At 34.3% G+C, this 24,082-nt stretch overlaps 1 protein-coding gene across 1 annotated transcript in view; it reads left to right on the top strand.

Annotated features, from left to right (window-relative positions):
• CDH18 (cadherin 18) overlaps nt 1-24,082 on the top strand; it is a 298,495-nt gene that overhangs the window by 79,925 nt on the left and 194,488 nt on the right. Inside the window, exon 2 of the mRNA XM_049768384.1 lies at nt 15,525-15,819. Within this exon, the coding sequence (XP_049624341.1) occupies nt 15,525-15,819 (295 nt within the window). The remainder of the gene's footprint in view (nt 1-15,524; nt 15,820-24,082) is intronic.

The raw sequence follows: 24,082 nt of genomic DNA on the forward strand, positions 1-24,082 counted from the left end.
AGTCTTAAAATAACTTTATTTTTATTTTCTAATAAAGATGTCTTGGTTTACAGAGTTATACAGTAAGGTTTTAGGCATAAAATTATTTGAAAGTGAATTTTCTATTTCTTATTTTCTCCTGTTTTATGTAGCAATTATATATGTATTTTATTAGTAATTAGTTGAAAATATTGATGTATAATTAAATCTAACTTATTTTAACTATTTTTTACAAATCTCAATATAAAAATAATGAAAATCAATGTAGACTTTGCTGAGAAAATAAGACACTTGACTTACACTCTACAAACTCAGGTTCAATTCTCAGCCCTTAAGATAGTCATATAATACATAGTAACAGTAATCCCTGAGCATAGTACCAGAATTAGTATCTGAAGATCACTTGACATGACCTCAAGCAAATCAAAGCAAAGACAAAACTATCACATTGTACAATATCTGACAAAAATAGAGTTTCTTAGCTGCAAAATTATTAATACATGTATACACAGAGTATTTATACTATGTGTATTCTTTTTCCAATTGTTTTATTCAGAAATTGTTTCAATTATTCCAACTGTTTTTTTGCTACCTGTAATAGGAGTAAACATTTCTCTTATTCTGCATAAGCAGAATAACTGTATTCAATTAATTTCTCTCCTTGTCTTGTCTTTTATGACAATTGCTACCATTGATTAAACCCCATTCTTCCTTTCTCTCTCCACTTCTCCTTCCTTTATTCCACTCTTTCCTTTTCTTTCACTTATTTCTCATTATTGTTTATAAAACTATTTACAGAACACATGCATTTCTGAATCTTAAAATCCACATTTAATCAATTTTTTGGTGCCACATCTGTTACTAACTTCTCATAACAGAGCTGAATATTTTAGAACTGATATAGAAGACAAGTATTTAGAGATAGTGTAGCTCACACTAGTGAAACAATAGGTATGAAATAATCTCAGTTTTGATTCACTTACACAGTGAGTCATGAATAATGGTGAAGGTGCAGGGTGTGATACAGTATACTCTAGTAATAATATATTATATGTCTGCATTATAAAAGGCCAGTTTTTTTTATTCTCACTGCTAAAGTAAGTGCTATGTCTAAAGAAAATGTGATGCATACAATTTTATTATATATGCATCACTACTTCTACACAAATAATTCAACATTCTTTTTTGTTTGTTTTGGGGCCACACCTGTTGATGGCTCAGGGGTTACTCTTGACTAAATGCTCAGAAATCGCTCCTGGCTAGGGGGACCACATGGGATGCTGGGGATCAAACCAGGTCCTTCCTGGATCTGCTGCCTGCAAGGCAAACTCCCTATCGCAGTACTATCACTCAGGCTCTCATTCTTTTAAAAACAATTTTGTTATATGTCTTGCACTAAACTTTGTTCATGCACAACCTACTGGTTCCATGTTTGTACATCATTTATTGTGATGCTGAGGGACCATGTTTTATTGGGAGATAGAAACCAGAGGTTTTGTACTCCACTATGAATTCCATCCAGGATTTTGAACTTTCTAACAATCTGCAGAGTTATTTAGTAGTTAATATACTGATAAAATATGAATCCTTGAAATGTACGGTTTTGTTATATTTTTATGTAATTTTTAGAGCGCCAAAAATGCAATTTTGAAATGCCATAATTGATTGATTCTTTGAATGATTGCCTGCAGAATTTAGTGGCTGTTTCTGGCATGTGTTTTCAAGAAAGTAAATTATTATTGATGCAGCATTATTTACATTTCAAATGTTTTTATTGTTCCATAAAACAGTTCTTTTTTTGTACTGTCTTTTTCTATGCTTACCCTTTTAAAAGAATGTCTTCTAAGAGTTCAAACTTTAAAGTAATCCTCAAATATATTCACTCTCCTCTGGCGGAGACCAAAATGATATTTGAACCAGTTTATGCTTTTTTCGAAGCTTCAGAATGTCAGAAATGAGCAAAAGGTGAGTAGTTGAGGTTATGAGGCAAGAAGGTTTTAATATGAAGATAAGCTTAAATCTCTTGAGAGAAATAATTCTTAAAATATGCTTATGATTTAAGAAAGCACTGCATAAGTTCTTGTCTAGAAATATAAAAGTACTGCTTTTGGATACATTTAATGGAATAAATAATAACATAGTAGAATATTAATCATGATCTACAGAACTTTAAAATATTTTATGACATTTTATTGATAAAACTAATTTTTATGTAAACTATTTTTATTTTAATTGGATTAAAAATAAAAATGTTGCTTTTTAAATATCTATTCAAAGGATGTTTAATGATTAATATTTTGTTAAGTGAGAACCTAAAAACATAGCTAAGTTAAGTGAGAGTTAAGGTAAATTTAATTTGTAGTTAAAGCTTCATTATATATATATATTTTTTAATATATCTTTGTTTCAACAGCTTGATTACAAATATGATTGTAGTTGGGTTTCAGTTATGCAAAGAACATCACCCTTCACCAGTGCAACATTCCCATCACCAATGTCCCAGATCTCCCTCCTCCCCACCCCAGCCCCACCCCACAGGTTTCTACTTCCCTCATTCATTCACATTATTATGATAGTTCTCAATATATTTATTTCTGCAACAACACTCATCACTTTTTGTGGTGAGCTTCCTACCATGAGCTGGACCTTCAAGCCCTCATCTCTATTGTTTCTGAGAATTATTGCAAAAATGTCTTTTATTTTTCTTAAAACCCATATATGAGTGAGACTATTCTGTGTCTATCTCTCTCCCCCAGACATATTTCACTCAGCATGATAGATTTCATGTACATCCATGCATAGGAAAATTTCATGACTTTATCTCTCCTGACAGCTGCATACTATTCCATTGTGTATATATACCACAGTTTCTTTAGTCATTCATCTTTTGCAGGGCATCTTGGTTGTTTCCAGAATCTGGCTATTGTAAGTAGTGCTGCAATGAACATAGGTGTGAGGAAGGGATTTTGTATTGTATATTTTTATGTTTCTAGGGTATATACCTAGGAGTGGTATAGATCATATGGGAGCTCAATTTCCAGTTTTTGGAGGAATCTCCATATCGCTTTCCATAAAGGTTGGACTAGTAGACGGCATTCCCACCAGCAGTGAATAAGAGTTCCTTTCTCTCCACATCTCCCCCAGCACTGCTTATTTCCGATCTCTGTGATGTGCATCAATTTCTTTGGTGTGCGATGGTACCTCGTTGTTCTGATTTGTATCACCCTGATGATTAATGATGTGGAACATTTTTTATGTGCCTTTTTGCCATTTGTACTTCTTCTTTTACAAAGTGTCTGTTCATTTCTTCTCCCCAATTTTAATGGGGTTAGATGTTATTTTCTTGTAAAGTTCTGTCAGTACCTTGTATATTTTGGATTTTAGGCCCTTATCTGATGGGTATTGGGTGAATAGTTTCTCCCATTCAGTAGGTGACTCTTGAATCTTGGGCACTATTTCCTTTGAAGTGCAGAAGCTATCACCTTAATATAGTCCCATCTTTTTGTCTCTGCTTCCATTTGTTTGGAGAGTGCTATTTCCTCCTTAAAGATGCCTTTAGACTCAATGTCATGGAGTGTTTTAGCTACATGTTGTTCCATATACCTTATAGTTTCAGGTCTGATATCAAGGTCTTTAATCCATTTGGATTTTACCTTTGTACATGGTGTTAGCTGGGGGTCTGCTTTCTCTTTTTTGCAAGTGGCTAACCAGTTGTGCCAACACCACTTGTTGAAGAAGCTTGCTTTGCTCCATTTAGGAATTTTTGCTACTTTATCAAAAATTAAGTGATTCTATATCTGGGGATTATTCTCTAAGTACTCAAGCCTATTCCACTGATCTGAGGGTCTGGCTTTATTCCAATACCATGCTGTTTTGATAACTATTGCTTTGTAATACAGTTTAAAATTGGGGAAAGTAATGCCTCCCATATTTCCTTTCCCAGGAATTAAAGCTTCATTAGAATAAACATTTCTTATATGTTGAATTTGACATCTAAATTCTAATTAAAAATTTAACTTTCATTTAACCAGAATTGTTCCCCAACATACTATATTAATTTTAAAATTGTAATAATTGATTTAAACATCAATTTGTTCTTGAATTTTGTTTCCTAATTTAATTTAAAATTTATGTTTATATCTTTGTTTATACAATTTTATTACAAACATGATTGTAGTTGGGTTTCAATAATATGTTTCAGTGCAACATTCCTATCATCAATGCCCTAAATTTTCCACCTCCCTAACCCTCTCACTCGGCCTGTATTTAAGATAGGCTCTGTACTTCCCTCATTAATTTACATTGTTATGTTAGTTGTCAGTGTAGTTATTTCTCTAACTGCAGTCACCAATCTTTATGGTGAGCTTCCTATTATGAGCTGGACCTTCAAGCCCTCATGTCTATTGTCTCTGAGAATTATTGCAAACATGTCTTTTATTTTTCTTAAATCCCAGACTATTTTGTGTCTATCTCTCTCCCACAGACTTATTTCACGTAGCATACTTATTCCATATGCATACACGTATAGGACATTTCATGACTTTTTTTTTCCCAATGGCTGCATAATAATCCATTGTGTATAAATACCACAGTTTCTTTAATCATTCATCTGGTGCAGGGCATCTTGGTTGTTTCCAAAGTCTGGCTATTGTAAATAGCGTTGTAATGAATATTGGTGTGAGGAAGGAATTTTTGAATATATTTTTTTATTCCTAGGGTATATCCCTAGGAGTGGTATAGCTGGATCATATAGGAGCTCAATTTTCAGTATTTTGAGGAATCTCCATATTGTTTTCCATAAAGGTTAGACTAGACTGCATCCCACCAGCAGTGAATGAGAGTTCCTTTCTGTCCACACCCCCTCCAGCAAGGATCGTGCTTGAACTTTGTAATTTGTGCCAGTCTCTGTGGTGTGAGATGGTACCTCATTGTTGTTTTGATTTGCATCTCCCTAATTATTAGTGATATGAACCATTTTCTCATGTGTCTTTTGATCATTTATAGTTCTTTTACAAAGTATATATTCATTCCTTCTCCCCATTTTTTGATGCAGTTAGATTATTTTTCTTGCAAATTTTAGTCAGTTACTTGTATATTTTGGATATTAGCCCCTTATCTGATGAGTATTGGGTGAATAATTTTCCCCATTCGGTGGACAGCTCTTCTATCCTAGGCACTATTTCCTTTGATGTGCAGAAGCTTCTCAGCTTAATATTATCCGATCTGTTTATCTCTGCTTCCACTTGTTTGGAGTGTGCTATTTCCTCTTTGAAAATACCTTTAGTCTCAAGTCATGGAGTGTTTAACCTAAATGCTTTTCTATATATCTTATGGTTTCAGGTCTTATATCAATGTCTTTAATCCATTTGGATTTTACCTTTGTACATGGTGTTAGCTGAGGGTCTGAGTTCACTTCTTTGCTAGTGGCTAACCAGTTGTGTCAACATCACTTGTTGAAGATGCTTTCCTTGCTCCATTTTAGATTTCTTGCCTCTTTATAAAAAATTAAGTGATTATATGTCTGCAAAATATTCTCTGATTACTCAAAGCCTTTTCAATTATCTGAGGATTTGTCTTTATTCCAATACCATGCTGTTTTGATAACTCTTGCTTGATAATACAGTTTAAAACTGGGGAAAGTAATGGCTCCCATATTTTTCCCAAGTATTGCTTTAGCTATTCGTGGGTGTTCATTGTTCCAGATGAACTTCATAAGTGTTTGATTCACTTCTTTGAAAAATGTCATGGGTATTTTTAGAGGAATCACATTAAATCTGTACATTGCTTTGGGGAGTATTGTCATTTTAATAATGTTAATCCTGCCAATCCATGAGCAGGGTATGTGTTTCCATTTTTGTGTGTTATCTCATATTTCTTGAAGCTGGGTTTTAGAATTTTCTTTGTATAGGTCCTTCATGTCTTTTGTCAAGTTGACTCCAAGAAATTTGAGTTTGTGTAACACTAATGTGAATGGAGTTGTTTTCTTAATGTCCATTTCTTCTCTATCTTTATTGGTGAATAAAAAGGCCAATTAATTTTTGCATACTAATTTTGTAGCCTGCCAACTTGCTATATGAGCCTATTGTTTCTAGAAGGTTTTTGGTAGAGTCTTTAGGGTTTTCTAAATACAGTATCTTGTCATCTGCAAACAATGAGAGCTTGACTTCATTCTTGAAATTTTTTTCTTGCCTAATCACTATAGCAAGTAGATCCAGTACTACGTTAAATAGGAGTGGTGAGAAAAGAAAGCCTTTCTTATATCAGAATTTAGAAGAAAGGCTTTTAGTTCTTTTATATTGAGGATGATGTTTACCATTGGTTTGTGGTACATGGCCTTAATTATATTGATCCCATCTTGATCAGAGTTTTTTTTTATCAAGAATGGTTGTTGACCTTATCAAATGCTTTCTCTGCATCCATTGATATGATCATGTGGTTTTTATTTTTCTTTTTGTTATTATGTTTATTATGTTGATAGATTTAGGGATGTTAAACCATCTTTGCATTCCTGGGATGAAACCTACTTGATCATAAATAATGAACTTCTTGATGAGGTATTGGATCTATTTGTCAGGATTTTGTTGAGGATCTTTGCATATGTGTTTTTCAGGGATATTGGTCGGTAATTTTCTTTATTGGCAGCATCTCTCTCTGGTTTTGGCATCAAGGTTATGGTGGCTTCATAAAAACTATTTGTGTTTCCATTTTTTCAATTTCATGAAAGAGCCTGTCAAGAATTGTTAGTAGTTCCTCTTGAAAGAATTCATGATTGAATCCATCTCGGCCTGCACTTTTGTTTTTGGGAAGACTTTAATTACCATTTAAATTTCATCAATAGTGATGAGAGTGTTTAAATATGCTATATCCTGGTGAGTGAGTGAGAAATGGCTGCAGGTGGGGGTTTCCAGGCAGAGTGCTGACTGCTCTACCTGCAGAATCTCCACCGGGCTGTGCTTCTTCTGAGGAACTGAGCACCGGAAGGGAGCCCTGTCCTACCCTTCTCTGTCTTTCCTGAACTCTGGAAGCTCTCCTCAGAGCCCTGGGAAGCGAACCCCAAAGAAACTACATTCGGGAGCTACCCAGCGAGCCAGTGAGTGAGTGAGAAATGGCTGCAGGTGGGGGTTTCCAGGCAGAGTGCTGACTGCTCTACCTGCAGAATCTCCACCGGGCTGTGCTTCTTCTGAGGAACTGAGCACCGGAAGGGAGCCCTGTCCTACCCTTCTCTGTCTTTCCTGAACTCTGGAAGCTCTCCTCAGAGCCCTGGGAAGCGAACCCCAAAGAAACTACATTCGGAAGCTACCCAGCGAGCCAGTGACTCTCCTCAGAGTCCTGGGAAGTGAACCCCAAAAATAGAGCATTCTGAAGCTGCCCAGCGAACGAGTGAAAACTACGCCTGACCAGTGGGGCCCGACTGTGAAAAACTGTGAGTGCTGCCTGTGTGTGTCTCTCTGCTATCCTGTTGCGTAAACCTCCTGAGAGTGGGCTGAAAAGAGGCTCCAGAAGGCACTTAGCTCCACTTCGCTACGCAGCCATGTGCTCTTTCTAAAAAAAGAACACCATCACAAGAAGAAAAAAACCACACTAAGAACTGTACTGGATCACAGAAGCAAGAATTTCTCTCCAGACTGTCTTCTCTGCTGCGTGCTTGGGCCTAAGATTTGATCCTGTGTGAGGCTTCATCCACGGAGAACTCCCCTACCTTGGAGGCAAGTCGGCCCATCCAGAAAGGGCGCAGCCAGAGAAGTGTGTTGCCTGTATCATATAACCAATGAATACCACCACAACACGTAGAAAAACCCACAATACAAGTGTGACAATGGGGAAACAACGCAGGCCAGCATCAGACATAGAGAATGAAGATGACAATTCTGATGACCAGTTAACGACCAACCAACTAATCAATCTCTCAGATAAGGACTTTAGAGTAGCAATATGGAATATACTCAAAGAACTCAAAGAAACCATGAATAGAATAGAACAGAACACTAATAAAAATCAAGAAAATATGAAGACAGAAATCACAAAACTCCAAACTGAAATAACATGTCAAATAACAGGCCTGAAAAAATCAGTAAACGAAGTGAATGACAAAATGGATAAGCTCTGGGACAGGGTATCAGAAGCTGAGAATACACTTGGTGCTGTGGAAGATGAGCTACATAACAATTCCATACAACAGGAGAGATTGGAAAAAAAACTTAAAACAAATGAACAGACAATGGAAAAATTAGTCAAAGAATGGGAACACATGAAAATAGAGGTCTATGATAAGATCAACAGAAACAACTTAAGAATCATTGGAGTCCTAGAGACCCAGGAAGAAAATTTCCAGGAAGAATCAACAGTCAAGAACATCATTAAAGAGAAACTCCCAGAGCTAAAGAATATATGTGATCAAATCCTGCATGCTCGAAGAGTACCAACCAAAAGAGACCCAAGAAAAACCACCCCAAGACACATCCTAGTCACAATGACAAATCCCACAGATAGAGACAGAATTCTGAAAACAGCAAGATCAAAAGGGGAAATTACATTCAAGCAAGCATCCTTGAGATTTACAGCAGACCTGTCACCAGAAACACTCAATGCCAGAAAGCAGTGGTGGGATATTGTGACAAGACTGAATGAAATGAATGCTTCACCTAGAATACTGTATCCAGCAAAACTCACTTTCCGGTTTGACGGAAGAATACATGGTTTCACAGACAAAAAACAGCTCAGAAACTTTACAGACTAAAAACCAGTCTTAAGAGAAAAACTGAAAGACCTAATCTAAGACAAGACTGACCAAAAGACACACCAAATTTTGATATAAAGATGGCATTAAATCCCAGGACAATTCTTTCTCTCAATGTCAATGGACTAAATGCACCAGTTAAGAGACACAGAGTGGCTAAATGGATCAAAAAACTCAATCCAACCTTCTGCTGCCTACAAGAAACGCACCTGAATAGTCAGAACAAATATAGACTCAAAATAAAAGGCTGGAGAAAAGTTATCCAAGCAAACAACACCCATAAAAAAGCTGGAGTGAAAACACTAATATCAGATAATGCAAACTTTATACTCAGGAAGGTTGTAAGGGACAAAGATGGATATTTTATATTAATCAAGGGGTATGTAGAGCAGGAAGAAATAACTCTCCTAAACATATATGCACCAAATGAGGGGCCAGGAAAATATTTAAAGCAACTGTTGACAAATCCGAAAAATAATATCAATAACAACACAATAATTGTGGGGGACCTCAACACTGCTTTGTCAACACTGGATAGGTCAACCAGACTGAAACCCAACAAGAATATACTAGACCTGAGGAGAGAAATGGAAGAAAGAGGTCTAGTGGATATATATAGGACACTCCATCCCGAGAAACCTGGATACACATTCTTCTCCAATGTACATGGGACATTCTCCAGGATAGACTACATGCTGGCACATAAAACATACCTCCATAATATCAAGAGGATAGAAATTTTGCAGACTACCTTCGCTGACCACAAGGCTCTGAAATTATATGTGAATTCCAAAGGGACTCAGAAGAAAAACTTTAACACCTGGAAGTTAAACAGCCTCATACTCAATAACCAGTGGGTCCGAGATGAAATCAAGAAGGAAATCAAAAGGTTCCTGGAAACAAATGACAATAAAGTCACAAACTATCAGAACTTATGGGACACAGCAAAAGCAGTACTGAGAGGAAAATTTATAGCTTTGCAAGCACACATCAGGAAGGAAGAAGGAGCTTACCTGAGTAGCTTAATGACACAGCTAATAGAACTAGAAAGTACTCAACAAAAGGACCCAAAAATAGGAAGACAGAAGGAAATAACAAAGCTGAGAGCAGAAATCAATGAAGTGGAAACCCAAAAAACAATCCGAAAGATCAACGAAAGCAGAAGTTGGTTCTTCGGAAAAATAAACAAGATTGATAGACCCCTGGCAAACCTAACAAAGAAAGAGAGAGAGAGAAACTTGATAACTCGTATCAGGAATGAAAAAGGAGAGATCACTACTGATATGACAGAGATTCAAAGGGTAATGAGAAACTACTTTGAAAAACTCTACGCCACTAAAAATGAGAACCTGGAAGAAATGGATAAATTCTTGGACTCATAATCTTCCACGGTTGAAAGAAGAGGATGTAGCATATCTAAACACCCCCATCACCATTGATGAAATAAAAATGGTAATCAAAAGTCTGCCCAAAAACAAAAGCCCAGGCCCTGATGGATTCACTAATGAATTCTATCAAACTTTCCAAGAGGAACTACTACCAATCCTGGCAAGACTCTTTCATGAAATTGAACAAGTGGAAACACTCCCAAATAGCTTTTATGAAGCCAACATCACCTTGATACCTAAACCAGACAGAGATGCTACGAAAAAAGAAAATTACAGACCAATATCGCTGATGAATGCAGATGCAAAGATCCTCAACAAAATCCTGGCAAATAGGATTCAATGCCTCGTTAAGAAGATCATCCACTACGATCAAGTAGGTTTCATCCGAGGAATGCAAGGATGGTTTAACATCCGTAAATCTATCAACATAATACACAACATCAACAACAAAAAAAATAAAAACCACATGATTATATCAATAAATGCAGAGAAAGCATTTGACAAGGTCCAACACCCATTCTTGATCAAAACTCTCAGCAAGATGGGAATGGAAGGAACCTTTCTCAATATAGTGAAGGCCATCTACCACAAGCCAGTGGCAAATATTATCCTCAATGGAGAAAAACTAAAAGCCTTCCCTCTAAATTCTGGCACAAGACAAGGCTGTCCTCTCTCACCACTCCTATTCAACATAGCACTGGAAGTACTTGCTATAGCGATTAGGCAAGAAAAAGATATCAAGGGAATCCAGATAGAAAAGGAAGAAGTCAAGCTCTCACTGTTTGCAGGTGACATGATGCTCTACTTAGAAAACCCTAAAGACTCTACCAAAAAGCTTCTAGAAACAATAGACTCATATAGCAAGGTGGCAGGCTACAAAATTAACACACAAAAATCAATGGCCTTTCTATACACCAATAGTAATAAGGAAGAAATAGACATTAAGAAAACAACCCCATTCACAATAGTGCCACACAAACTCAAATATCTTGGAATCAACTTGACTAAAAATGTGAAAGACCTATACAAAGAAAACTATAAAACTCTGCTCTAAGAAATAAGAGAGGACACGCAGAAATGGAAACACATACCCTGCTCATGGATTGGCAGGATTAACATCATCAAAATGGCAATACTCCCCAAGGCGTTATACAGATTCAACGCTATCCCTCTAAAGATACCTATGACATTCTTCAAAGAGGTAGATCAGGCACTTTTGAAATTTGTTTGGAACAATAAACACCCTAGAATAGCTAAAGCAATCATTGGGAAAAAGAATATGGGAGGAATTACTTTCCCCAACTTTAAACTTTACTACAAAGCAATAGTTATCAAAACAGCATGGTATTGGAAGAAGGACAGACCCTCAGATCAGTGGAATAGGCTTGAATCCTCAGAAAATGTTCCCCAGACATACAATCAACTAATTTTTGATAAAGGAGCAGGAAATCCTAAATGGAGCAAAGAAAGCCTCTTCAACAAGTGGTGTTGGCACAACTGGCTAGCCACTTGCAAAAAATTGAACTTAGACCCCCAGCTAACATCATGTACGAAGGTAAAATCCAAATGGATTAAAGACCTCGATATCCGACCCCAAACCATAAGATATATAGAACAACACATAGGCAAAACTCTCCAGGACATTGAGACTTCAGGCATCTTCAAGGAGGAAACTGCACTCTCCAAGCAAGTGAAAACAGAGATTAACAGATGGGAATATATTAAGTTGAGAAGCTTCTGCACCTCAAAGGAAATAGTGCCCAGGATTCAAGAGCCACCCACTGAGTGGGAGAAACTATTCACCCAATACCCATCAGACAAAGGGTTAATCTCCAAAATATACAAGGCACTGACAGAAATTTACAAGAAAAAAACATCTAATCCCATCAAAAAATGGGGAGAAGAAATGAACAGACACTTTGACAAAGAAGAAATACAAATGGCCAAAAGACACATGAAGAAATGCTCCACATCACTAATCATCAGAGAGATGCAAATCAAAACAACGATGAGATACCACCTCACACCCCAGAGAATGGCACACATCACAAAGAATGAGAACAAACAGTGCTGGTGGGGATGTGGAGAGAAAGGAACCCTTATCCACTGCTGGTGGGAATGCCGTCTAGTTCAACCTTTATGGAAAGCAATATGGAGATTCCTCCAAAAACTGGAAATCGAGCTCCCATACGATCCAGCTATACCACTCCTAGGAATATACCCTAAGAACACAAAAATACAATACAAAAATCCCTTCCTTACACCTATATTCATTGCAGCACTATTTACCATAGCAAGACTCTGGAAACAACCAAGATGCCCTTCAACAGACGAATGGCTAAAGAAACTGTGGTACATATACAAAATGGAATATTATGCAGTTGTCAGGAGGGATGAAGTCATGAAATTTTCCTATACATGGATGTACACAGAATTTATTATGCTGAGTGAAATAAGTCAGAGAGAGAGAGAAAAACGCAGAATGGTCTCACTCATCTATGGGTTTTAAGAAAAATGAAAGACATTCTTGCAATAATAAATTTCGGACACAAAAGAGAAAAGAGCTGGAAGTTCCAGCTCACCTCAGGAAGCTCACCACAAAGAGTGATGAGTTTAGTTAGAGAAATAACTACATTTTGAACTGTCCTAATATTGAGAATGTATGAGGGAAATGTAGAGCCTGTTTAGGGTACAGGCGGGGGTTGGGTGGGGAGGAGGGAGATTTGGGACTTGGGTGATGGGAATGTTGCACTGTTGATGGGTGGTGTTCCTTTTATGACTGAAACCCAAACACAATCATGTATGTAATCAAGGTGTTTAAATAAAAAAAATGCTATATCCTCCTTATTCAACATTATTCAAATGAAAGTTTATAACAGTCAAAGAATTTATTCATTTCCTCCAGGTTCTTATGTTTAGTGGCATAGAGTTTCTCAAAGTAGTCTCTGATTACCCTTTTAATCTTTGGATTATATATAGTGATCTCCTCTTTTCATTTCTATTATGGGTCATAAAAATTCTCTTTCTGTGAATTTTACCAATCGTCTATCAATCTTGTTTTTTTCAAAGAACCAACTTCTGCTTTTATTGATCTTTAGGATTGGTTGTTGGATTTCCACTTCATTGATTTCTGATCTGAACTTTATTTCCTTTTGCCTTTCTATTTTGTTGATCATTTTCTAATTTTATGAGCTGCTCACTATGCTATTCATGTATTCCCTTTCTTCCTTCCTGATGTGTGCTTGCAAAGTTACAAATTTTTCTCTCAGTACTGCTTTTGCTGTGTCTCATTGGTTCTGATAGTTTGTGCCTTTGTTGTCATTTGTTTTCAGGAAAATTTTGATTTCTTCTTTGATTTTATCTAGGACCTACTGGTTATTTAGTAGTAGACTGTTTAATTTCCAGTTGTTAGAGTTTTTCTTCTGTTTTCATTTGTAGTTTAAATCTAATTTTAGAGGCTTGTGGTCAGCAAAGGTAGTCTGCAAAATTTCTATCCTCTTGATTTTATGGAGAAATGTTTTATGTGCCAGCATGTGATCTATACTTGAGAATGAGCCACGTACATTGGAAAAGAATGTGTATCTAGATTTCTGGGGATGGAGTGTCATATAGATAGATAGATAGATAGATAGATAGATAGATAGATAGATAGATAGATAGATAGATAGATAGATAGTACTAAGCCTCTTTTTTCCATTCTCTTTTAATGGCTAGTATATTATTTTGGATTTCAGTCTGTTTGACCTATCAAGTGTTGACAGATTCGTGTTGAAGTCTCCTACAATTATTGTATTATAATTGATATATTTTTTCAAATTTGTCAATAACTGTATTAGATATTTTGCTGGTCTCTCTTGGGTGCATATATGTTTGTAGTATGACTTCTTCCTGTTGCACATATCCCTTTATTAATATGAATATCAATCTTTGAACTTTACAACTTTTCTGAGTATAAAGTTTGCGTCAGCTAATATTGATATGGCCATCTCAGGTTTAGAAGGGTGTTCTTTGCTTGGATGATTTTCCTCCAGCCTTTGATTTTGAGTCTATGTTTATTCTGACTGTTGAGGTGTGTTTCTTTTAGAAAGCAGAACCTTGGATTCATCTTTTTGATCTATTTAGCAACTCTGTGTCTCTTAATTGGTGCATTTAGTTCATTGACATTGATATAGATGATTGTCATGGGATTTAATGTTATCTTTGTTTATAATTTTGGTGTGTCTGGCGGTCTGTCTTGTCTTTAAGTAGACCTTTCAACTTTTTTTTTAAGAATTGGTTTTGCATCTGTAAAGTTTCTGAGCTGTTGCTCATCCGTGAAACTATGTTGAGTTTATCAAAGACTTCTATTTTCATATGTTCACATAATTTGAGTAATTTTTCTGTTGTCTGAACATTTATTGTAAGGTTCTTTTCCAGTCTCTTCTGCTGTATGGAGTTGTTCTGCATTTCATCTTCCAGTTCACTGATTCTGTCCTCGGCTTAGTTACATAGAGTGTGCAGCAGCGAAGCAAAATGAAGCTTTTGCGTAACTGCACAACTCTGGCCTCACTCTGGTCTGGCATGTCCAAGACACCTCAATCTCTGAGGTTTACAATGGGGGTGCACTCTTCAAGTGGGCATGCCTAGGTACCCCTTAATGGCGACCATGGTGGAGGCCTGCACTCACCCTTGCTGGGCTGATTCAAGACACCTCAGTCTTTCATTTCTCATGGAGGGCACTCTTACAGGTGGGTGTGCCTATAGCCCTCAATGGCAACCACCTAGTTCCTAATTTAAAAGTTGAAATTTAGGGACCTGAGTGGTGAGGCAAGTGGTAAGGCATCTGCCTTCCTCATCCTAGCCTAGCATGGACCGCTGTTTGATCCCCTGGCATCCCATATGGTTCCCCAAGCCAGGAGTGATTTCTGAGAGCATAGTCAGGAGTACGTCCCGAGCGTCACAGGGTGTGCCCCCAAAACAAACAAGAAAAATCAAATTTCAATGTCGAGTAGTTAATATAAAAAGATAGTCTGCCACGATGGAATGTGACATGGTTGTTAATAATTTTTATTCCTAATTTTAGTTCATGCCATTAACTAAATGTTGTTACTGTAGAATAACAGTAAGGCTATTGATTTCAATTTAAAAACATTTTCTATTTCTCTAAATGACTTAGTGATGATAAAAGAAACATTTTAAGACTTGTGTAGAATAATTTAGAAAAATTAATGGTGTAATACCACATAACTAATCAGGAGGTAACCAAAGACATACACTTTATATCATATATTATTATATTATAATTATACTATATTATCATTTCATGTCATATTGTATATCATGCAATGCATAGCATATATCATATCTGAGCAGTTTTCTGAGACTGGCTTGAGAAATTGAATATTCATTGCATGTTATGTTATTCCACTTATATTTTACAGCTGCACTCCAATTCTGACAAAGGTGATGGGTCTGTCAAGTACATCCTTACTGGAGAAGGTGCTGGGACTATCTTTATCATCGATGATACGACAGGTGACATTCACTCAACCAAAAGCCTAGACCGAGAGCAGAAAACACATTATGTGCTTCATGCCCAGGCTATTGATAGAAGGACCAATAAGCCTCTTGAGCCTGAATCTGAGTTTATCATCAAAGTCCAAGACATCAATGACAATGCTCCAAAATTTACAGATGGCCCCTACATCGTTACTGTGCCTGAAATGTCAGACATGGGTAAGAGAACTCATATTTATATATTGTCAAGTAATACTTTAGGAAATTTTAAAGTCAGCTTTATAAACCAGATCTTAAATGTTACATCTGTAGAGAAATTTGGAGATAGTCTACATAAGACTTTTAGTGTCACTGGTGGTTTAAATCATAAAAATAATATTATAATTAGGATTAAAATTAACTTCTGATTATATAGATGTAAGTAACAGTTTAAACTTAAGGGGAAAATATTAGAGGAAAAACATCTGCAATTCTTGCTTACTGATCATAATACTTTGAAGATATAAATTATTCATATATAATATATAGATGTCACACATTCAAGGTGATACTTTGCATGCTAAAACAAAATATCAAAATTAGTTTTTGCTAAATATCTTAAATATTTGACTTTTGTTAAAAGAAATAATAGCATTTTGGTCTGGAAAGTGCTCCATGGGCTCTTCCCAGAATCTGATAGCCCTATGAGCACTTTGAGGAATGTCTCCGCAGCACTGAAATTGGAGTACCCTCCGAACAAAAGAAATAACATAACACATTTATTTCTATGATAGAACTAATAGGGGCAGAAATTATTACAATTATCAATAAAATTTTATATTTTTGCACACAAATACTTTATATTTATTTAAAAGTTTAAAAATCTGTGAAAAATTTTGAACATTTTAATGATAAGCAAACAGTGCTTATATAGTTTTCCAAACACTGTGCTGATAAAAATTGTCAAATGTAAAATGAGTTTGGTGTGTTCTAAATGCACAGTACAAGCAAGTCTAGCACTCTCTGTTGATCTGACTGAGCACTAACATATTTCTATTCATTCATTTTTTATCTTATATGATGTATTTCAAAAACATATAAAATATATATTCAAAAACATATAAAATAAATTTCACTTATACTGATGATTATGAGTCTGTGAGATTCTAGATTTAGACAAATGAATAATAATGTACATATTTAAGTCAGCTATATGTTTGACTTAATATATAATTTATTATAGTCCCTAAATAATGCTATTAATTTGGTTGTAGACACACCTAGTGAGTAATTTGGGTTTGATGCTGTCCGAGTATCAGAAAAAATAAATTCATCATGCTTTTATTTCTCTAGGTCATCATGACAAGAGCAGCCCAGTGCAATCATTTCAATATTGCCTGTAGTATTTCAGAATCATAACAAGAAAGTTTTATAGTTTTGTGTGCCTTTTGTATATGTATTTTTATTGAAATAAATTTAGAGATGTGAAAGCGAACACAAAAAGAAAAAGGATATGTGTTTGAACAAGAACAGAGTAGAAAGCCTTGTTAATATTCATCACATTACCTTAAATAGAAAAATATTTGTCAATCTCTTTGGCAAGGCATTTTAAGGAATGAGGAAAGAGGCAGAGAAACACTTAGGGGATAACTTTATATTCTTGTACTGTTCTAGTACACTTATGTTTCTGCCAACCCTGGTGACTGTCCACAGACACACACTTAAGATGACATTTGTTACAAACAAAAAGGGCTATGCTGTTTCTGTTAGGAAAGATCTCATTAGTAATCTAATATTCGGCCTTGTCTTGTTTTACTAAAATATCTCTGTTGTTTTTTTCTCAGCACAGCACTACTCTGAGTTAAAAATTCACATCTCACCACAGCTTTATTCTAGACAGGGTCATTGGACCAAATTATAATGAGTGGGAGGTCAGAGGAAGCCAGTACTAGAGACTTTCAAGGGAACAATCAAGGTTGCTGACCCACAAACACAATTGGTCCCCATATTCCATCCACTCTAATTTTTTTTCTTCCTGTTCGTTATGTGGCAGTAATATGGAAAATGCAACAATCTTAGGAATACACTTGCTGCCATCTGGGCTGGACAGTAATAAATAGGGCCTTACCAAAAATCACAGCAATGCATGAAAGTTCATTCCACATCTTGTTATTCTAAGATATTAAGTAAGTAAACCTTTCTAATTTACTGTGTTTTGATGTGTAAAGTACCAAAAACTATATATTTTATTGGGGCCAGAGAGATAGCATGGAAGGAGGGCATTTGCCTTGCATACAGAAGGATGGTAGTTCTAATCCTGGCATCTCATATGGTCTGCCGAGCCTGCTAGAAGTGATTACTGAAGTCAGGAGTAACTCCTGAGTGCTGCCGGATGTGACCTTAAAACCAAAAAACAAACAAACAAAAAAATAAAACTATTATATTTAAATCCTCTCATAAATGTTAGACAATTTTTTGTATCCCCTCCATCCCAAATTGTCATAATCTGTAATATATTATTGATAATATAAGGTAAGTTTTTGATTAGGTTTTAGCTGTATTTGCATCTAAAATGAATGTGAATTTTTATTTAAAAAACGTTGTATTTGTAACATCGCTTATGAAAACAAAATCAAATAGAAGGGAATGATCAGACATTTTTACGTTCCTATAAGAAAGTGTGATAATATTTAGATAATGATACATAAGTATCTTTATTAGGTGATAACAGATTATATACTGTCAAATTCACTAGTTCTTTCCCCATTCAGTCCATAATAGCATTGTTAAAAGATTTTCTATGCTGGCATTTTTTTCTGCTTGTGGTATAGCAAAGAAATGAGTTTTGAAATCTCTTTTTTTTTCTTTCCATCATAAATAGGGTGATTTGTTTCTGCACAATTTTTTGTGTTTTATAGAAGGAGATTAGATATTTTGAATATAGTAGTCAAAGCTTACAGACAATCAAAAATTGATGACCAGAGTAACCTATTTGTTTTTCTAGAGCCTGGAACTATTGAAAACCACAGATGCTGTTATAATGATTATGGGATTATAATGAGCATAACAACATTTATTGTGCAACTGTTATGTGTCAAGACTTGTATAGCATTTGCAATAATTTATGCTGTATCATTAAGTGCTTAGTGTGAATATTTTTCTCATTTTATGGAGGACAAAAGAAAATAGCAACTTTTGTTTTTTGACTAATTTTGAGGTTAGTAAGAGATATAAACTAAATAATATGTAAATTAGGCAAACTTTAAAACTGGAGTTAAAGGGTCTGGGAAGGCAGTTCAGTAGATAAGGTATTTGTTTTGCATAATCCCAACCCAAATATAATTCCCATGTAGGCCTATAAACACCACCAGGAGTAATTTTTGAGTGCATAAAATGAATAACCACTGAGCAGTACTGATGTGCCCCCAAAGCAAACAAAAAAAAGTTTAGATAAAATTTTCAAATGTAGTTAAAATATGAAGTTTGTTGTAAACTATAGTGTAAAACTATCATTAAAAATGGCCTTAAAGATATGTAAGCCACTATGATCAAAATAAAAATGAAAAAAAATGCCCTTCAACAGACGAATGGCTAAAGAAACTGTGATACATATACACAATGGAATACTATGTAGCCATCAGGAGAGATGAAGTCATAAAATTTTCCTATACATGGATGTACATGGAATCTATCACGCTGAGTGAAATAAGTCACAGAGAGAGAGAGAGAGAGAGAGAGAGAGAGAGAGAAAGAGAGATACAGAATAGACTCATTCATCTATAGGTTTTAAGAAAAATAATAGTCATTTTTGCAACAATCCTCAGAGACAAAGAGAGGAGGGCTAGAACTTCCAGATCACTTTATGAAGCTCACCACAAAAAGTAGTGAGTGCAGTTAGATAAAAAAAAAAAAAACTACACTGGGAACTACCATAACCGAGTGAATGAATGAGGGAACTGGAAAGCCTGTCTAGAGTACAGGTGGGGGTGGGGTGAGATGGAGGGAGATTTGGGACATTGGTGGTGGGAATGTTGCACTGGTTAAGGGGGTGTTCTTTACATGACTGAAACCTAATTACAATCATATTTGCAATCAAAATGTTTAAATAAAGTTAAAAAATTTGAAAAATGGATATCCTAAAATTTTTCTAAATTTTAGATTTTGAAGTGGGGGGGTCACATCTCCAATTATTTATAATATATTTGATATCATAACGATTCTTTTATTTAAGAAATAGAAATTAGAAATGAATATTTATTCAAAAAATATATGCATCTTTATTTGACTGGACAACACTATTTCTACTAGAACCTAATCCCTTTAAAGTACAGTGTACTTTTGAAAACAAAATTAATTCATTTTTCTCTAGTGATCCTAAAATAAGTACTGCATGAACCATGTGTAGAAAGATAATTAAAATGCTTCAGGGAAGTATATTTATCAAAACCATTGTCACCTGCATGTTACAGATAGAAATGCAGATGGACAAGAGTAAGGCTTCTTTCTCGAATGAAAAGTTTTGTATTAATTGGACTGAGGAGTGGAGTTTGAATAGAAGCCAAAGAGTGTTAAAGATATGGGAACAGTATGAAACTGTGTTTCTTTTGTTATTGCAATTAAAAAATCTATAATTACAATGAAAGAGATGGAGGTTTTTACCTGCCTATAAAATTATGACAAATTAGTAGACAGAGATAAGAGTATTGTTAAATATTATTTAAATATAAGATATAAATCACTGGGGATTGGGGAAAGTACATTAGACATTATGGTTTTGAACATGGCTAACTCAGATTTGATCTCCTGACCCCATATGTTCCTTGAGCTCCAAAAGGAGTGACCCCTGACCACAAAGCCATCATGATAAGCACTTTTACAACAGAAAGTGGTCCAAATACTTAATAACAAATATGTCATCCATGGAGATATGGTAAGTGTGCCCTGGTGAAAGGACCAGAGATGGAACATTGTAGGGCTGAGTATCAACCATGACCAATTTTGTAAGTGTATCTCATGGTGATTCAGAAAAAAATATAAATGATTTATTCTAATAATAAAAATAGGAACCTGTAATTACTAAACCATTTCATGACTTAATTAATAAACTATCAGAAATATATATCACATAATCATGCAAAATATAAGATAAAGGAAAGCCAGAATACTTTTAAACGTATATAGCAAGGAAAGAATTTCACTCCATAAGGAACTTTATTTGTAAATAAGAAAATATACACAACTGTAAAACATTGTATACATTAGAGGCTGGAGTGGTGGTGCAAACAGGAGGGCATCTACCTTGCACTCACTAGCCTAGAACTGATCTTCGTTTGATCCCCTGGCGTCCCATATGGTCCCCCAAGCCAGGAGAGATTTCTAAGCACATAGCCAGGAGTCATCCCTGAGCACCACTGGATGTGGCCCAAAATAACAGTAACAAAAATATTGTATACATTAAATTGGAAGATTTAAATTCACAAATTAAGAAACCACAAATAAACTCAAGTATTGGACTTCATATTTTACAATCTTGTTAATCTATGAAATTTTATGATGGAATATCTATTAGCAGACTTTATAAGAATAAACAGAATGAATATTTTCTTATTCAATAAGCAGTTAGATTTTCTGGTGTTGCAAAAAAATAAATGCAGTGCATGACTCTTTCATTGACAGGTCAGTGTAGTACATCATCAAATCACAAGTATTTTTCAGGGATAATTTGTCAGCATTGATCATAAATCTAAAACAACATATTTTATTGACAGTTAACTGTGATAGAAAACTATGTCATACATATATGTAATTCACTGCAGTGCTGTGTTCATAGTGCTTATGTTTAAAAACTTTTATAAAGATATTTTCAAGTAAATTATTTGATAAATACTTCTAATGAATTTAACAATAAAATACCATAAGTAGGTATACAAAACCCTGTTTGATGTGTGTAGGATGTGAAAAATGATCTTTTTGACTTGTATATATATACATATATATAAAACAATCTTCTGTTTATTTTAGAAAATTAGAATGTATTGCTAATTTGTATTCACATATAAGAATCTTTAAAGGTGTCACAAAGAGTTTATGGTGATTATTTCTAAAACCATCGGAGGTAGCTTTATCTGGTATAAAGGAAATGCACTTGCACTAAATATTATGTTATTTATAAAAATAAGCATAGAGAATAAACTTGATTTGTGATAAAAATTTGAGTAGCATCAATGCTAAATTTAAATAAGCATGTTCCTAGCAGTAATAAAGACTAACTCTTGTGTTTCTAGATAGCAATTTTTTCACATCATGGTGCCTGATAAAATTTTCTTTCTGTTTCTTTTTATTAAATTATTTTATTAAAGGAAAAAAAACAATCAATTTATATACCTCCAATTCTAGATGCATGAAGGCAGTTTATATGCTGAGTATAGTAATAGTGGCTAATAATAATATAGCAAGTAATACAAAAGTCCAAATCTGAACAGACTGTAGACTTAAGCAGAAGTTTCAATTTCTTAAAGAAAATAAAAGATTGGATTGAGTGGCCAGCTTGCAGATTTGTGAAAGTATTCTTGATTAATCTTAAGAAATTCATAGGTCATTTCCAGAGGCAATTGGTTGTAAAGAGATATTCCATATGTTATAATGGTAAAATAAATTTATCTTGCTAGAATATATGAAATCGGTAGGGGAAAATATGTATTTATAGGTGTACAACAGAGAGATCAAAGAAAGTTGTCAATTAATCATCTATATTAGTAAAATATGCAAATGATATATTACATATGATATACTTAAAATATATATAACTAAAAAATTCCTGGATATGCACATTTAATGTGCAGATGATTTTTTTCTTGTATATCTGTAATGATAGAAAAGGTGGATCAGGAATCAGTAAAATCAGTAAAATATTAGTATCTACTCTATTTACAGAGAAGAAAACAAGTCAAGAATGTGTAATTTATAGCTAGAGTGTGATAATTAAGACATGTTTGTAACATTATGAATAATTAAGGAAAGTGCAAAATAAAGTTTTGTGTCATTTTTATATTTAAAATTATTTTAGCCAATCTCGTATGAAACTTCTGCTTTCATCTCTTCAATGATAGAGTTGTTTTTTTACAGACTTGACACTATTGCCAATTTTACCTCAGTATATTTAGTCATGATGGAAAATTTTTTTGTCTTAATAAACGTTTCTGAATATTTTACAGAATCATTGCATCTACCTCTCAGAGGCATATATAACCCCCCCATTACCTCTGTGTCCTTAATATCTGTAGACATTGAACACTCTCTATGGAGCAAGGATATGATCTCAACTGAAAGATACTGTCCTAAAAAACATGCACAATAAAGAGAATGAAACTAAAGAGAATCAAAAACGTGAAAAGACAAGAATGATACAGTCTCTTTCAAAAAATATATTGGTGTTAGGATGTTGACATAACAGGAGGAAAAACATTTCATCCTCCCTGGCATATGATTTTTATAATTAATTATAGTTGTGTGTAAATGCAAAAAAAAAGTTGAGAAAATAATTTTTCTCATGGCAATAAAGCAGAAGAGAAAATGAAGTGCCATTATGGTGCTCATAAACAAAAGAGCAAGCAAAAACTCACTCTAAAAATACATCAAATTAGAAAAGTATTGTTTGCATTATAATGAATGATTAATAAGATATTGCTCATCATCTAGTACCTCTATTATAAGGTGCTCTAAAAATTTCATCATATCTTACAAGTATAGATGGAATACAACTTTAACATTATAAAAGGAAAAAAATAACTAGGTTAGCAACATGAGAAGATTATATGGATTATCATTTATCATTTAACATCTTTTATTATTTGATTCTGTATTTCACAGTAATGGCTTCACCACATCTTATCAATATTTTTCATGCACGATCTTTAATTTAGTTGTCTAAATTGTAATCATATAGCCTTAAGATTTTTAGAACTGAAACATAAGAATATAAAATTAAATTTAAAATGCAAACTTAATAGCATAGATATGGACATAACTTTGAAACAAGAGTATTCTTAGAAGGCATTCCAAAATTAAAATAAATATTAAAAGATTCTGTTTAATTGTAAGCTTTATGTGTTTACAGTATTTAAAATTTTTAAGGACTTAGTATGTTTTATAGAAGCATTTGTAAATGCAAGAATAGTATTTTTCTAATATGAGCTTGAGTAATTAGAAAAATATAAATTTGATTCTATTTCTATCAATTATGATAAGGAAAGTTTCTCAATTTAGAAACTATTACAAGGAACATACCTTGTTATATTCATAACTTTTAATTTATACTTTTATTTTTACAGAAAGATGTTAAGAAAACATAAAAGCATATCTAGTCTTTCTTTTCTATGTATTAATAAATGATACCCATGACCTTTCTTTAATCTAGAATCATCTCAAAATATGATAATAGTTGTATTTAATTTTTTGGAAAGAGCCCAAAATAAAATTAATATAGAAATTATGAGTTTATGAT

This window comes from Suncus etruscus, chromosome 2 (assembly GCF_024139225.1).
Source record: "Suncus etruscus isolate mSunEtr1 chromosome 2, mSunEtr1.pri.cur, whole genome shotgun sequence".
Taxonomy (NCBI): Eukaryota; Metazoa; Chordata; class Mammalia; order Eulipotyphla; family Soricidae; genus Suncus; species Suncus etruscus.